Genomic DNA, 17,881 nt, shown 5'->3' with positions numbered 1-17,881 from the left:
TATTGTGATAGATTTGTAGCTCTCCTGATTTTAAGCCAGTCTCGTGATTTTGGGGAGCTGGGGGTCTGACTAGTGATTTTTGACTATTTGGGGCTGGCCATTCTGTGGATAACGCCCCTAAGGCCTCTCCCATGGCACGGGGTGGGGGGCTGCGCAGGGAGCGCATGTGGCCAGTATGGCAGCTGGCATGCTGCGTCAGCCCCCCGAGGTGGGTGGGGCAGGGAGAGCCAGGGAGCTGGTTACATGGACTTCTCCGCCATTGCAGGGATTGACAGCTGGATCAACCTGACGCACGTGGACCCCAACGAAGAGGTTCAGGGAGAGATCTGCCTGGATCTGAAGGTGCTAGAGGAGCCCCAGAGGAGGGCCCTGCACTGCCATGTCATTGAAGCCAGGTAGGAGTAAGTGGCTCCTCTCTCTCCCACTCTCCTCTCTATCTTCCTCCATAGCGGTCTCCTCTTTCCTCCCTCCCCTCCCCAGCCAGAACGACGAGCCTGCGTGTGGTGGGCGGTGACTCATTCTGAAGTTATCCAGAACCATCCGGCAGTCAGGGTGGGGCTTGTTAGCCAGCTGGGGGTGGGCAGGCACATGTCTCACCTCCTGTTAGGGGTGGAGGGGGAGTGAGACCGGAGCGAAGGGTGAAGGGAGGTGAGCCCAACACCCATCTGCCACTGAGCTGCCAGTGTGAGCTCTCCCTGATCAGTGGCCATGGGGACTCACCCTCTTCTTCCACACTCATGCCCTCCTTCCCACACACCTGCTCCTTGCCCACTTCTCAGATGTGGGACGGTGCCCGTGGAGGCCTCTGCACTGGGACTGATGGGAGAAAAAGGGCCGCGTGATCCAACACAAGCTGAACAGCACCAGCTCCTTCCCCATGGTGTGCCATGTGCACTGCGGCTGCTGCTCCGCTCTGTTCTATCCTCATTCAATACAGTGGAATAATTGGGGTTGAAATTCTTTTCCTTCCTCATCCATCTGGCACAATTCCTATAGCAAGCGTGAAGAAATCAAGGTCCTTTTTAGCCCCTGCTTCCCTTCTGCTAGCAAATATTGATATTCCAGTAGCCCTTAGAGACTCCAGCTGAGATCAGGGCCCCACTGTGCAGGGGGCTGGCTGTACACATAGTGAAAGACAGTCCCTCCCAAAGAGCTCACCATCTAAAGACAAAGGAGAGATGATTATCCCTGTTTTACAGATGGCAGCACTGATTAAGTGACATGCCCAAGGTCACACAGAACCCGTGGTAAAGCAGGGAATTGAACCCAGGGCTCATGAATCCCAGGCCACAAGCCAGTCCTTTCTCTCTAAAGCATTTGGGTAATGCATAGGCAAGAACCAGGTGCCCACTAAGAATGGAGAGGAAAGGCTTTTGTCGATGTTGTTTAAATCTCTCTCTAAAATCCCATTCTCGCTGTGAAGCTGACGAGAGGTTCTTGCCTGAGCTGTGCTCTTCGGGAAGTGGTGCTGGGAAGTGTGAGGGCCCTGTCTGGGCTGATGAAGAGATGAGATGGTGGGAGAGAAACAAATTAGTTTAATAAATGTTAAAGAGGAATAAGACCTGCCTCCCATCCTGCTCCCAGCACTAGCTAATTTAGAGCTCAGGAAAGGCGGGCAGTGCCGGTGCATAGTGTGGGCAGGACTTACGCACTTTCCCAGCACAGCCCCTGGTGTCGCTTCCTAGAGGTACCAGCATTGTGAGGCACCTCATGACCACCTGCCCTTAGCGTGAAGAAGTCTTGCCTATGCCTGCCAGGGGTCAGCTCCCCAACTCCACCAGCCTCGGGCAACGCAAGCCCATCCCTCTCAGCGTACACAGGCTCTGCTGTCCCTCCGCAGGTTAGCAATAGGCACACGCCAGCCTCCAAGCCTCTGAGTGCCCACCCGGAGTGTCCAGCTGCTGTTCCACTGTCCACTCTCCGTATTCACGGACTCTCTGCTCCCAAAGGAACCATGCACCACAACTTACCAGCTACACCTGAGATCACAGCACTGCTCAACTCTCAGCACTTAGATATATTTATAGTGTAAACAAGCCAAAGTCTAGCAAACAAAGAGTAGAGAGTTCAAATTATTGCAAGTAGAAGTAACTGGAAACAAATGGTTACATATAAAATAAATTCAAAACATGCATTCTAGAAGCTTGACTTAACTAACTTGACTTGACCTTCTTGGGACCTAGACAAATTAGAGGATTGGGCCAAAAGAAATCTGATGGGGTTCAACAAGGACAAGTGCAGAGTCCTGCACTTAGGAAAGAAGAATCCCATGCACCGCTACAGACTAGGGACCAAATGGCTCGGCAGCAGTTGTGCAGAAAAGGACCTAGGGGTTACAGTGAACGAGACGCTGGATATGAGTCAACAGTGTGCCCTTGTTGCCAAGAAGGCCAATGGCATTTTGGGATGTATAAGTAGGGGCATTGCCAGCAGATCGAGGGACGTGATCGTTCCCCTCTATTCAACATTGGTGAGGCCTCATCTGGAGTACTGTGTCCAGTTTTGGGCCCCACACTACAAGAAGGATGTGGAAAAATTGGAGAGAGTCCAGCGAAGGGCAACAAAAATGATTAGGGGTCTGGAACACATGACTTATGAGGAGAGGCTGAGGGAACTGAGATTGTTTAGTCTGCAGAAGAGAAGAATGAGGGGGGATTTGATAGCTGCTTTCAACTACCTGAAAGGGGGTTCCAAAGAGGATGGCTCTAGACTGTTCTCAGTGGTAGCAGATGACAGGACAAGGAGTAATGGTCTCAAGTTGCAGTGGGGGAGGTTTAGGTTGGATATTAGGAAAAACTTTTTCACTAGGAGGGTGGTGAAGCACTGGAATGCGTTACCTAGGGAGGTGGTGGAATCTCCTTCCTTAGAAGTTTTTAAGGTCAGGCTTGACAAAGCCCTGGCTGAGATGATTTAGTTGGAGATTGGTCCTGCTTTGAGCAGGGGGTTGGACTAGATGACCTCCGGAGGTCCCTTCCAACCCTGATATTCTATAATTCTATGAATTAGATATTCTCCCCAAAGTCCTTCCAGTGTTTTTCAGAGTGGGTTCGCTGTGATTTTTCTATCATGAGACAAGTCACACTGTCAACTTGCTTCCTTGGTGAAAGATTCATAGGGTTACCTTTGCCCTCCCCCTGGATGTACTCCAATGACTTATTGCTATTACTTGTAAACAGGACCCCCCTGCTGGTTGGTTTTTACTGTATGCTTTTTTCTTGTAGATTTTTGCAAGCTCTTGAGTAGAACCTGGCTCCATATGCAAATAGACTCTAATGTGAAGCGAACAATGCACAATGCCCAGACAGGGAGTCTGCCCAGTCTATTAGCCCCTGCCTGAAAGGAACCTCTCCTGTTTATTTGCCTTAACTCCAAGGCTTTGAGAACATAACTGCCAATATAGTCACACAACTCCTTAAATATTACCCATCCATACATTTTGCAATGAGTGTGATGATCAGGGGGATACTGGCTCATAGTAGAGACCTCACATGCTGCCCTTTGGTGAACTGTTATGCCTACACCTGACCCCAGGGGTCCCTGTGAAACCCCAGGCATTACTTGTGCCCTCTGCCTGTTGGCATCAAGAGGTCCCTGGGTCACCCCTACCCCCTTACATTGACGCAGTAGGGTCAGCCACTGGCTAATCCATATGTGTCATCTCAGAACCCTCTTTCCTCGGCAGTGCATCTGTCACTGCATTTTCTTTGCCCTTAATATGTACAATTTCCATATCATGTTTCCAGAGATTTGTACTCCAGTGCAGCAGTTGGGAGTTGGTACGTTTTGTTCTGTGTAGGCATACCAACAGAGAGTAGTGTGTTAGAGCCCTGACCTCCCTGTGAAACAAATTGATTTAACTGCTTGACTGCGCAAACAATTGCAGGACATTCTCTTTCTATGACAGAGTAGTTCCCTTGTAGGGGGGAGGGGGGTCCGTTTTTTACTTAAGAAAGCAATAGGATACTTTTTATTGCCTTTACCTGCTTGCATTAGTATTGCTCCCAGGCCTGCCTGAGAGGCGTCCACGCACAGTTCAAACCCCTTGTCAAAATCAGGACCAGCCAGAAAAGATTTTCTCACAGAATTTCCTTTTCCTCACCAAAGATTTTCTGACAGGCTGCCACCCACACCACTTTGTTGGACTTCTGCAAAAAGTCAAAACCTGCGATAGCAGACACAGTGACACCGAACCCCACCAAGCCTGCAGGAATAATTAGCCAAGCCTATAAAAGTTGAACTTGCTTTTGGTTTGGTGCACAGGCCATTTAACTGAGTCCACTTTCAAGGGATCCAAGCAAATCTGGCCCCCTCCTACCCAATGACCTTGAGTGCCCCCTTTTGACACTTTGACTGTGAGACCTGCACCCTCAGTGCAATTCTCAAATGTTTTTTGTGACCCTGCTAGGAATTGCTAAAGATTGCCATATTCTCAATATAGGCCACAGCAGTCTTGTAACGCAGCTAATACCTGGTTAACAAGCCTCTGAAAAGTGGTTGCTGCATTAATTAACCCAAATGGCAACGTTTTGAAGTCAAAAAGTTACAAATCAGTAATGGGAGCTGGATGTTTTTTCTGTGCATCAGTATCCAAGGGGATCTGCCAACATCCCTTTGTTAAATCTAGGTTGCTCAGGAACGTGGCCCTGCCTAAAGTGTCTAACACATAATCAGTTTGGGCATGGAGTATGCATAGAATCATAGAATCATAGAATATCAGGGTTGGAAGGGACCTCAGGAGGTCATCTAGTCCAACCCCCTGCTCAAAGCAGGACCAATCCCCAATTAAATCATCCCAGCCAGGGCTTTGTCAAGCCTGACCTTAAAAACTTCTAAGGAAGGAGATTCTACCACCTCCCTAGGTAACAAATTCCAGTGTTTCACCACCCTCTTAGTGAAAAAGTTTTTCCTAATATCCAACCTAAACCTCCCCCACTGTAACTTGAGACCATTACTCCTCGTTCTGTCCTCTTCTACCACTGAGAATAGTCTAGAGCCATCCTCTCTGGAACCACCTCTCAGGTAGTTGAAAGCAACTATCAAATCCCCCCTCATTCTTCTCTTCTGCAGACTAAACAATCCCAGTTCCCTCTGCCTCTCCTCATAAGTTATGTGTTCCAGACCCCTAATCATTTTTGTTGCCCTTCGCTGGACTCTCTCCAATTTATCCACATCCTTCTTGTAGTGTGGGGCCCAAAACTGGACACAGTACTCCAGATGAGGCCTCACCAATGTCGAATAGAGGGGAACGATCACGTCCCTCGATCTGCTCGCTATGCCCCTACTTATACATCCCAAAATACCATTGGCCTTCTTGGCAACAAGGGTACACTGCTGACTCGTATCCAGCTTCTCGTCCACTGTCACCCCTAGGTCCTTTTCCACAGAACTGCTGCCTAGCTATTCGGTCCCTAGTCTGTAGCTGTGCATTGGATTCTTCCGTCCTAAGTGCAGGACCCTGCACTTATCCTTATTGAACCTCATCAGATTTCTTTTGGCCCAATCCTCCAATTTGTCTAGGTCCCTCTGTATCCTATCCCTGCCCTCCAGCGTATCTACCACTCCTCCTAGTTTAGTATCATCCGCAAATTTGCTGAGAGTGCAATCCACACCATCCTCCAGATCATTTATGAAGATATTGAACAAAACCGGCCCCAGGACCGACCCCTGGGGCACTCCACTTGACACCAGCTGCCAACTAGACATAGAGCCATTGATCACTACCCGTTGAGCCAGACAATCTAGCCAACTTTCTACCCACCTTATAGTGCATTCATCCAGCCCATACTTCTTTAACTTGCTGACAAGAATACTGTGGGAGACCGTGTCAAAAGCTTTGCTAAAGTCAAGAAACAATACATCCACTGCTTTCCCTTCATCCACAGAACCAGTAATCTCATCATAGAAGGCGATTAGATTAGTCAGGCATGACCTTCCCTTGGTGAATCCATGCTGACTGTTCCTGATCACTTTCCTCTCATGTAAGTGCTTCAGGATTGATTCTTTGAGGACCTGCTCCATGATTTTTCCGGGGACTGAGGTTAGGCTGACTGGCCTGTAGTTCCCAGGATCCTCCTTCTTCCCTTTTTTAAAGATTGGCACTACATTAGCCTTTTTCCAGTCATCTGGGACTTCCCCCGTTCGCCACGAGTTTTCAAAGATAATGGCCAATGGCATCAGGAACTGTGACCACATTAAACTTGTGATCAACACAAAACCTTACGGTCCCATCCTTTTTGGGGCCCAAAACAATAGAAGAAGCCCAGAGACTGTTGGATCCTGTAATTATTCCCATGTCAGCGTGCTAGGTATCTCCTTATGAATGTCCTCCTGCATTTGACCAGTTGTAAGGTGTTGTGGTCCCACAGTATTAATCTTATGGACCATTCGGTGAGTCAAGTCTGGCCTCCTGGACAATGCCTGGTGATGCCTTTGCAGCACAGCCAGAATTTCTGCCTCTTAACACTTTGCACAGATCAGTGCTCTGCAGTGAGATGTCACGATGGCATTTGGTCATCAAATTAAACAGCAGGTCACGTTTCCAGTGGTGTCATGATTGTGATACATGTTTAACCTGTTTCTATGCTCAATCTGCAGTGCAACCAGATACCATTTATTACCCTAACACCTTAATAACAAAGTTAATAAGTTTGGCGGTTACCAAGTCCCCAACTAACAAATGATAGCAGCAGGGATAAAAGAGGAGAGAAAGAGAGGAAGGGGGCAGGGGAAAGGTTTCCCAATCACCAGACTTCCCAGATCCAGATGTCTTGTTATCCAGGTACAGCTAGGCTCTGGTTCTTCCAGAGGACCTCAGGGGGCTTGACTCGATCCCTTCACCAGGTAAGTCTCTCTCCTAGTCTTCCGTTCGTCTCCCAGAGATTGCACAAACTACACCGTTGGGCAGAGTAGTGCGGTATGCTGCTGCTATCACGGGCAGTGTGTGCGGGTAAGTGCAATTCAAGGGCTTAGTCTGCCTCTGAAGTGGTGGGATAGACGCAGCACCTTGTTTGCTCCGCCCGAGCTATCCCTGAGGCTGAGCGGCGATCTACGAACAGACAGGTTTCAGAGTAACAGCCGTGTTAGTCTGTATTCGCAAAAAGAAAAGGAGTACTTGTGGCACCTTAGAGACTAACCAGTTTATTTGAGCATGAGCTTTCGTGAGCTACAGCTCACTTCATCAGATACATACCGTGGAAACTGCAGCAGACTTTATATATACACAGAGAATATGAAACAATACCTCCTCCCACCCCACTGTCCTGCTGGTAATAGCTTATCTAAAGTAATCGTCAGGTTAGGCCATTTCCAGCACAAATCCAGGTTTTCTCACCCTCCACCCCCCCACACAAATTCACTCTCCTGCTGGTGATAGCCCATCCAAAGTGACAACTCTTTACACAATGTGCATGATAATGAAGTTAGGCCATTTCCTGCACAAATCCAGGTTCTCTCACTCCCTCACCCCCCTCCAAAAACCCACCCCCATACACACACAGACTCACTCTCCTGCTGGTAATAGCTCGTCCAAACTGACCACTCTCCAAGTTTAAATCCAAGTTAAACCAGAACATCTGGGGGGGGGGGGGAGGAAAAAACAAGAGGAAATAGGCTACCTTGCATAATGACTTAGCCACTCCCAGTCTCTATTTAAGCCTAAATTAATAGTATCCAATTTGCAAATGAATTCCAATTCAGCAGTTTCTCGCTGGAGTCTGGATTTGAAGTTTTTTTGTTTTAAGATAGCGACCTTCATGTCTGTGATTGCGTGACCAGAGAGATTGAAGTGTTCTCCGACTGGTTTATGAATGTTATAACATTCATAAACCAGTCGGAGAACACTTCAATCTCTCTGGTCACGCAATCACAGACATGAAGGTCGCTATCTTAAAACAAAAAAACTTCAAATCCAGACTCCAGCGAGAAACTGCTGAATTGGAATTCATTTGCAAATTGGATACTATTAATTTAGGCTTAAATAGAGACTGGGAGTGGCTAAGTCATTATGCAAGGTAGCCTATTTCCTCTTGTTTTTTCCTCCCCCCCCCCCCCCCAGATGTTCTGGTTTAACTTGGATTTAAACTTGGAGAGTGGTCAGTTTGGACGAGCTATTACCAGCAGGAGAGTGAGTCTGTGTGTGTATGGGGGTGGGTTTTTGGAGGGGGGTGAGGGAGTGAGAGAACCTGGATTTGTGCAGGAAATGGCCTAACTTCATTATCATGCACATTGTGTAAAGAGTTGTCACTTTGGATGGGCTATCACCAGCAGGAGAGTGAATTTGTGTGGGGGGGTGGAGGGTGAGAAAACCTGGATTTGTGCTGGAAATGGCCTAACCTGACGATTACTTTAGATAAGCTATTACCAGCAGGACAGTGGGGTGGGAGGAGGTATTGTTTCATATTCTCTGTGTATATATAAAGTCTGCTGCAGTTTCCACGGTATGTATCTGATGAAGTGAGCTGTAGCTCACGAAAGCTCATGCTCAAATAAACTGGTTAGTCTCTAAGGTGCCACAAGTACTCCTTTTCTTTTTACGAACAGACAGTGACCTGACAGCCCCCTGACATCGAACTGACAGTTCTGCCCACAAGTGCTCCCCCTGAACGCTACTTTTTGCACCCGGCCCACTTCTTGGGCTGCACATGGCACCAAAAGGGTGGGGTCTCTCTCTCACTCTGTTACTCGACAGAATAGATATCATAGGACAAGCAAAGGTTACTCAGGGCAACTCATGGGAAGCAAGGAATGAACTTATTGATAAAGGGGGGTGGAGGGGTATTATCCCTACAAGACTTTAAATCTTCCCTAAACCTTTGCACATATTCAGCCACTGGTTCCCCCTCTGCTTTCCCCTCCCAAGAGTCTCTGACCTTTCTCCCATATAGAAGGTCAAATGGGGTGAACCCTGTGGGCTCTTGGGGCATCTCCTGTAAGCAAACAACAGCTAGGATAACATTACATCCCAGTCACTGGCCCTGCAGTTTACCTAGATTTTAGGGTCAGTTGAGCCTCTCAGCTAAACCATTTGTTTCTGGGTGATGGGGACAAATTTCAGCTGTTTTACTCCAAACACCCTCCATAAGTCACTAAATAGCTGGGACATGAAATTTGGGCCAGAATCTGATAGGATCTGTTTTGGAAAGCTTGCCCTGCTGAGTATAGAGAACAATGCCTTAGCAACTGTCTCAGCTTGCACATTAGACAGAGACTGCTTCTGGGTACCTGGAGGCAAAATCCACCACGACTAATATACATCTTTTTTCTCTCTGGGTTGGGCTGGCTTATGGCCCTATGATTTCCATGGCAACCCTGAAAAATGCTTCTTTGATAACTGGTAAAGGATGCCCAGGAGCCTTGCTGTATCCTGCAGACTTTTCCCGCTTCTGACATGAGTCACGCATTTTGTAGTATCCCTTTACTTCATTTGGACACTAGGCCAATAGATGTTTTTCTTTAACCTTTCCTATGTCCCCAAATGATGAGCAAAAGGGCAAGTCCTGGGCTAATAGCACTAATTCCCCCCATGCTTTATGGCACAGTGAATTGTCTGTAGGGCTCCCCAAGACTTCTGTTTTCCCCCACCCATGCTTCCCCCTACGTCTGTCCCTCCTCTCTAAAGGACCTCCCCCGTTCTCTCTCTCTGGGGCATTCCCGAGGACTCCCTTGTGCTCCCCAGGGAGGTGTCTGCACTCTGTTCTGTAGCAAGCGCCATTTGGCTTTTGCTGGCACTGGCCATGGCTGAGGTCAGAGGGGCGACTCCTCGTCCCCCTGCCCAGAGGACACGGTGCTGCTGCTAAGGGTGCATGCCAGTCAGCTCCCCAGCTGTTCCAGTGCCGGGAACTTACACCCAGCTCTGCTGGTGCCCCTCAACCCTGCGCTGCTGCGCCCCCGTGAGCCCAAACAGTCTTGTGATGCACTCGGATGTTCGCTGCTCCTCAAGCTGGGAAGTGCCCCCCCTGCAGTCACCGTGCTTTTTAAAACAGGGCAGGGTTGGAACGGAAGGGGAAACGGCCAGTGTCCTTTATCTTCCACCGGCAGCACAGGTCATTTCAAACACAGCAGCTTTATCCCGCAGCTCCAGGCCCCTCTCCTTTTTGGTGACAGCCTAGTGGTTCTAGCTCAGCACCCAGTATGGCTAAGATTCTCATCCAGGGTATTAACAGCACAATCGCTCGTATATGATGCTTGTCACAGGGCTCAAAATGCCTTACAAAGGAGGTCAGTGTCATTATCCTCATTTTAGAGGTGGGGAAACTGGGGCACAGAGTGGAGCAGTGACATGGCCAAAGTCCCACAGGAAGTCTGAATGAGCAGGGAATTCAATCCAGGACTCAGGAATCATGGTGTGCAGGGCCCCCTTCTTCTCTGCAACTTTTAGGACAGGTGGAGAGAAGAACCATGTGCCCCACCAGGAATGGGGAGGAAAGAGTTAATGGTTTGTTTGGGGCTTTTTATTTATTTGGTTTAACTCACTGGAATCCCATTATCGGGGTAAGAGAGTGAGAAGTTCTTGCTGGGAAGTGGCGCTGGGAGGTGTGGGGGCCTGATTTGTGCAGGTGAAGAGATGAGGTGTTGGGGAGAGACACAAGACAGTTTCACAAAGCAAAGCACGAGCCAGTTTCGAGCTCAGGAAAGGGAGGGCGTGACAGTGCAGAGTGTGAGCAGGAGTTACACAAGCTTTGCTGGTGTCCCTTGGTACTCTCCTCCACCCCTGCCGCTGCTAGTCCAGCCCTGGGCTTTCCCTGCAGCCAGCTCTGCCAGGCCTCTCCGTCCCAACCCACAGCCATAGGCTTCCCACACAGCTCTCCCAGTGCCCCTCAGGCCTGCCAGGCGGTTCCCTGCTTTTCCAGTCCTGGGCTCCCCACATGCTGAGCTCTGCTGATGCCCCATAGCTTCAGCCTCTCCTCCTCTCCCCACTGCCTGCTATTCCACTCCAGCTCCCCTACTCTTCCAATGCTGGAAGCCTGGAACTCTGCATGGCTCTGCCCAGGCCCCTCCAGCCTGTCCTGCAGCACCCCCTGCTATCCCATAACGAGGCTCGGAAGGACAAGATATTTATCGGTAAAGTTGGAAAAAACGTCCATTTCCCCATACACGCCCTCCACACCCCGGACATAAAAATGGCTCCAGAGCCAATAATCAACATTTGCAGCTCGGCAAAGTAAGAAAACTGCTGCCTGCAGATGTAGGAGTTTTCTTTATGGCTGTTTCCTTGGTCTGTTTCGATAATTTGTGTTTTAATGGGTCTAAAACTTTCACCTTTCACATCTCAGTGTCTGCTCTCATTAATTCTGATTGTCTGCACCCTGATAGTCTGACTCTCCCCCATAATTTCTTGCAACTGTTCACATTTAAATTGATTAAAAATAAAGAAGGTTAAAAATAAACATCTGTCAAAATTATTAAAAAAAAATATTGAATTCTGCCACGCCCACCCCTCACTGCGGAGCTGCCTCTTGAGCAAAAGCTTCTTTTGATGCAGCTGGATGTTCATTGCTCCCCAAGCTGAGACGCATCTCCCCTCCAAGTGACGGCAGCCTTTGAAATAAAATCGTAGGACTGGAAGGGACCTCGAGAGGTCACCTAGTCCAGCCCCCTGCCCTCACGGCAGGACTAAGTATTATCTAGGCCATCCCTGACAGGTGTTTGTCCAACCTGCTCTTCAAAATCCCCAATGATGGAGATTCTACCACCTCCCTGGGTGATTTATTCCAGTGCTTAGCTACCCAGACAGTTGGGAAGTTTTTCCTAATGTCCAACCTAAACCATTCTTACTGCAATTTAAGCCCATTGCTTCTTGAACTATCCTTAGAGGTTAACGAGAACGTGTTTTCACCCTCCTCCTTGTAACAATCTTTTATGTCCATGAAAACTGTTATCATGTCCCCCCCCTCGGTCTTTTCTTCTACAGACTAAACAAACCCAATTTTTTCAATCTTCCCTCAGAGGTCATGTTTTCTAGACCTTTATCATTTTTGTTGCTCTTCTCTGGACTCTCTCCAATTTGTCCACATTCTTCCTGAAATGTGGCACCCAGAACTGGACACAATACTCCAGCTGAAGATTTATCAGCGCAAAGTGCAGTGGAAGAATTACTTCTGATGTCTTGCTTACAACACTCCTGCTGATACATCCCAGAATGATGTTTGCTTTTTTTGCAACAGTGTTAACACTGTTGACTCCTATTTAGCTTGTGATCCACTCTGACCCCCAGATCCCTTTCCGCAGTACTCCTTCCTAGGCAGTCATTTCCCATTTTGTATTTGTGCAACTGATTGTTCCTTCCTAACTGGAGTACTTTGCATTTGTCCTTATTGCATTTCCTCCTGTTTACTTCAGACCATTTGTCCGATTTGTGCAGCTCATTTTGAATTTTAATCTTATCCTCCAAAGCACTTGCAACCCCTCCCAGCTTGGTATCATCCAAAACTTTTTAAGTGCACTGTCTGTGTACTCTCTCTCTATTATCTAAATCATTGACGAAGATATTGAACAGAACCAGACCCAGAACTGATCTCTGCAGGACCCCACTCATTATGCCCTTCTAGCTTGACTGTGAACCACCGATAACTACTTTTTGGGAACGGTTTTCCAACCATTTGTGTGCACAGCTTATAGAATCATAGAATCATAGAATATCAGGGTTGGAAGGGAACCCTGAAGGTCATCTAGTCCAACCCCTTGCTCGAAGCAGGACCAATTCCCAGTTAAATCATCCCAGCCAGGGCTTTATCAAGCCTGACCTTAAAAACCTCTAAGGAAGGAGATTCTACCACCTCCCTAGGTAACGCATTCCAGTGTTTCACCACCCTCTTAGTGAAAAAGTTTTTCCTAATATCCAATCTAAACCTCCCCCACTGCAACTTGAGACCATTACTCCTCGTTCTGTCATCTGCTACCATTGAGAACAGTCTAGAGCCATCCTCTTTGGAACCCCCTTTCAGGTAGTTGAAAGCAGCTATCAAATCCCCCCTCATTCTTCTCTTCCGCAGACTGAACAATCCCAGCTCCCTCAGCCTCTCCTCATAAGTCATAAGTTATAGTAGTTCCATCTAGGTTGTATTTCCCTAGTTTGTTTATGAGAAGGTTGTGACGGGTTGCCCCCCGTTCCGGGGTGCCACCTGATGTATTGTCCCACTGAGCCTGCCCTTGCCACCAGCCTGGGCTCCCTCATCCTGTCCTGCTGGGCCAGGCCCTCAAGCCTCCTCCAGCAAACACCCAGGTAGGGACACACCCAGCTGGAGAAAGACACAGAAACTGAGATCAGTTCTGTGTGGGAAGACTTAGTTCGGGGATTGCCTAGCACTCAGGTGCTCACCTCCTTTGGGCTGTAAACCCAAAATTATTTTGTCTTGCGCTGCATAGAGATTTTTACGGCTCATGAAATCCACCCCCTCCCTCAATGTAGTTTTTACCCCTCCCCCAGTTATGAATTTTACAGACTAGTTATAGAATAAACAAAAAACAAGTGTGTTAACCACAAAGGTAGATTTTAAGTGATTATAAGGGATAGCAAACAGATCAAAGCAAATTAATGAGCAAATACAATAAACACACAAAGTAGGCTTAATACAGTAAAGAAACTGGCTACAAGTAGGAATTTCTCACCCGAAATGTTGTTTTAGGCAGGCTGCAGAATTTCTTGACGACAAACTGCTCTTGCTTGCAGCTTAAAATTCCAGATCTTCCTTTCCCAGGCCAGACGCCTTCTAGCCTGGATCCAGTCCTTCCTTCCCCAGTTCAGTTGTAGGTGTTTCCAGCAGTCATCTTGGGTGGGAATTCAGTGAAGAACCAACCTTGGTTGTCAAGTATCAGGGGGTCGCCGTGTCAGTCTGTATCCACAAAAACAACAAGGAGTCCGGTGGCACCTTAAAGACTAACAGATTTATTTGGGCAGAAGCTTTCGTGGGCTAGAACCCACTTCATCGGATGCATGGAGTGAAAAAAACCTTGATTAACTCACTCCCCAGCCTTAAATAGAATTAACATACGGCGGGAATCCTTTGTTTCCCAGTTTGATCCCTACCCCCTCCGAGTAGAAAAATAGCAGCAGTCCAAGATGGTGTCCAGTACCAGAGCACATGACCCTGCAGTGTCAGAGCAGCATCCCGGGAAGTTTCTCAGGAAGGTGGGGCAATTAGTGTCTTCAAAGACCTGTTATCCTTCCTAATGGTTTATTGACTAACCAGCTAGACTGATTGCATTTTGTCTGGTGGGCCTTCCCCAGGTACAAACACTTTTGCAATTGATACAGAGTTAATATTCCTCACTTCAGATACAGAAATGATACATGCATACAAATAGGACAATCACATTTAGTACATCATAACCTTTCCAACGATATCTCACATGACCCATCTTGCATAAAATACATCTTAGTTATGCCATATTCATATCATAAGCATATCTCTAGGAAAAATACAGGGTGTACTGTCAAAAAGGTCATGCAAAACAGTGTCAAAAGCCTTACTAGAGTCAAGATAGACCACATCTACCACTTCCCCCCATCCACAAGGCTTGTTACGCTGCCAAAGAAAGCTACTAGGTTGATTTGACACCATTTGTTCTTGGCAAATCCCTGCTGACTGGTACTTATCACCTTATTACCTTCTAAGTGTTTGCAAATTGACAGCTTGATGATTTGCTCCACTATTTTCCCACAGGTTTCAGAGTAGCAGCCGTGTTAGTCTGTATTCGCGAAAAGAAAAGGAGGACTTGTGGCACCTTAGAGACTAACCATTTATTTGAGCATAAGCTTTCGTGAGCTACAGCTCACTTCATCCGATGAAGTGAGCTGTAGCTCACAGCTTATGCTCAAATAAATTGGTTAGTCTCTAAGGTGTCACAAGTACTCCTTTTCTTTTCCCACAGGATCTGAACCTAGGAGTCCCCACAGGAAAGGGCCAGTATCCTTAAACTGCAGCATCACAGACCCTTTCAAACATAGTTACTGCTAAAGTGTCTTCTTCAGTTCCAGGTCCCTCTCTTTTTTGGTATCAGCCTAGTGATTCATTACAGCTCAGCTCCCAGCCCCACACCCCTTACATGTAGTGCTAAGATTCCCTTCCAGAGTGTTTATAATACCTAGCTCTCATCTAGTGCTTCTAATCTTAGATCTCAAAGCGCTTTACAAAGGAGGTCAGTATCGTTATCCCTATTTTACAGGTGGGGAAACTGAGGCACTGACCAGTGAAGTCACTTGTCTGAGGTCACCAGTGGCAGAGCCAGGAATAGACCCCAGGATTCCTGAGTTCTGGCTCTCAACACATGGAGTTAGGCACAGGGTGGGGATTCCCTCCATGGGGACATGAGAGTGCAGTCATGGGGCTTTGGCTACCATCCCCCTGCTTTGGGGGCACAGGCCAGAGTGATTGGTAAGGGAGTGTAGGGGCCCAGCCCATTGTACCAGAGCCAGCCAGCCAGGAGGCTTGGCAGAGAGCAGCACGATGCAGAGAAGGCATCCTGCTATCCTAGCAACCAGCGCAGGCTCCTAGGCAACAATGTGGCCATGGAGAGTGCTCGGGGAGGGGAGATGGGGTGAGCCAACGCATCTTCCAAGCATTCTTCTGCAGAGGGGCAGGCGGGAGGGGGTGGGTCAGTCCCTCCCCCTTTGTGTGGGGCAGGGGAGTTCCACAGCAGTTCTCCAGGGAGCCGGGGGAGCATTTGCTACCTCCATGAGGGCAGGCTGTCCCTTCCCTGGCTCCGGTGGCCTGGCGTGCCTGAGGCCCACGGAGAGCTAGCTGGGGGCCCTGCTGGCTCATGATGAAAGCACCAGGCAGGGTTCTCCGGGGGGCAGTGCACCTCGGCAGGGGGTGAGAGAACGTGGTCGGGACTGGAACTCGTGTCCCTTGGCTCGCCCCAGCCCTGGGGCAGTGCCCTCCCCCACGCGGGGGGGGGACGTCGCTACTAATACTGGAGCGTAGCCATGGGAACAGCAAGCGCTGGCTAAGGGGCCCTGGTGAGCCTGTGGGGGACAGGTGGAGTAGGGGAGAGTGGGAGGGGGGTGGAAAGACAGGGTGAGAGGGAAGAAGACTTGGGGGGTGCAGTAAGAGAGCTCTGAGGGGTGGGCTGTATTCCCCTTAAAGGGCCATGCTCACTTTCCCTTCCCCGGTCACTCTCACACGGCTCCCCAGGGCTTGGGCAGGGGCAGGGGCAGGGGCGGGCTCTGCCGGGGAGGCAGGGCAGCTCTGGCTCTCCTGGCCTTTTCTTTCCCCGGGGGAATGTTCTCTGCTCTCACCTCGATCGCCAGCTGGTGGATCACCCACTTGGGATGTCCCCGAATGCTGAGCCCCTGCCAGGCTGTTCTGGGGCTTCCCCAACTCCACAGGCGTTTTCCAAGAGCTCCTTTCATTTTCCCCGCTCCTCCCCATCCCACTGCATCGTTCCACGCTGCAGGAGCCTGCGTGAGACGCAGAGTGGGGCAGCCCTGCAGTTTTCGGGTACATCCCCGCGCTCAGCCGCTGTCTGAGAGGTGATGGAGCAGCTTGATCGCCCAGTGCCAAGCCAGCCTGTGCGCCTGCTCCCTGGTGTCCTGCGTGGGGAGGAGGGGGCCCTTACTGTGCCACTTCCCATGCTGCAGGAGCAGGGCCAAGCGTGTGGCACTGAGGACTGGGAGAAGGGGGCAGGACTTCATCTGTAAAGCTCCCAAGCAGCAGCTCAGGGTTTAACCTCCCGGCCTTTCAGAGGGTTTATTTTCTCCTGTGTCCTGGCTGTTGTTTGTGTTGTGTTAGTGCCTTGAAGCTGTCCCAGGCACTGGCCAGGCCCCCATTGTGTTGGGTGCTGTCCAAACACAAAACAGCAGCAGTCCCTGCCCCAAAGGGCTTACAATGCCACCTGGCCACCCTGGGGAGGCCCAGTCAGCCCTTACCATCCCATGCCTCTGCCCTATTCCCTAGCCACCCAGAAACCCACCCCCATCCTCCTCCTCTTGTCCTCTCCCCCCAGAGACCTGGCCCCGCGGGACATCTCCGGCACCTCAGACCCCTTTGCGCGAGTGTCCTGTGACGGCCACGCTTTGGAGACAGCTGTGAGTAGAACAGTCACCTGCGGAGGCATGCTCTGGCCTGGCTGCACGGGGGCAGGGGAGGGGACAGGCCTCCTTGTAGTCGCAATGCCAGTGGCACAAGGGGAGGGGCTCTGGGAGGGGCAAACAGACTTCCCCGCCCACCCCTTCTGTCACTGGGACTCCGGATGGTTTGCATTGTGTGCTAGTGATTGCTGAGAGAGGGGTGGGAAGCCTGCCTGTGTATCTCCCACCCACCACTCTAGGATCTGAGCCCTGAATCCACCAGCAGGACATGTGTGACATGGGCTGGGCTGGGCCCTTGGAGCCGAGAGGACATGATGCATTGCAGCACCCTCCCAGCACACAGCAAACACAAGGAAAGGGCTTAGGGCCAGGCCCTGCCCCCCAGCTGACACCTGCCCGGGGAAGAGCTCTCTTCCCAGACATATCTGTAGGTGAGGAGAGATGCAAAGTTGCAGGGGGGTGTGGCCTACCCCAGCCCCGCTTTAGCTGCGTTAGGTGTTATAGGGATGGGAAGCCTAGGGCATCCTTGTGCTCTTGCTCCGTCCTTTGCCTCTCAATGCAGTGGAGGGAAAATGGCGCACCTACCCATGGCATGCCCAGAGCAGGGTCAGGAGCTTTGTGGTTTGGCCCATTACTGAAGAATGCTGCAGTTCTTGTTTATAAGAGACGCCTTTTCTGGCAAGAAAACACTGACTCGCCTCACTCTTTTGCTGCTGCAGCAGGGTTGCCCTGCAGCTGAGTTGAAGTGCCCATTTCAAACAGCCTTTGTTTTTGTTCCCAACATTGTGTAACGCTGACAGATCCTGGTTGTTAGCGGGCAGGATCGAACCTGGGACCTCTGGAGCTAAATGCATG

General features: G+C 49.7%; 1 protein-coding gene across 1 annotated transcript in view; it reads left to right on the top strand.

Annotated features, from left to right (window-relative positions):
• The window catches only part of RASAL1 (RAS protein activator like 1), a 103,643-nt gene that overhangs the window by 29,178 nt on the left and 56,584 nt on the right, over nt 1–17,881 (top strand). The window contains exons 5-6 of the mRNA XM_077834933.1: nt 266–395; nt 16,942–17,023. Of these exons, the coding sequence (XP_077691059.1) occupies nt 266–395; nt 16,942–17,023 (212 nt within the window). The remainder of the gene's footprint in view (nt 1–265; nt 396–16,941; nt 17,024–17,881) is intronic.

Source organism: Eretmochelys imbricata, chromosome 15, assembly GCF_965152235.1.
Source record: "Eretmochelys imbricata isolate rEreImb1 chromosome 15, rEreImb1.hap1, whole genome shotgun sequence".
In the NCBI taxonomy this organism is placed as follows: domain Eukaryota; kingdom Metazoa; phylum Chordata; order Testudines; family Cheloniidae; genus Eretmochelys; species Eretmochelys imbricata.
The sequence above is the reverse complement of the archived record's forward strand: the minus strand, read 5'-3'. Positions and strand labels throughout refer to the sequence as shown.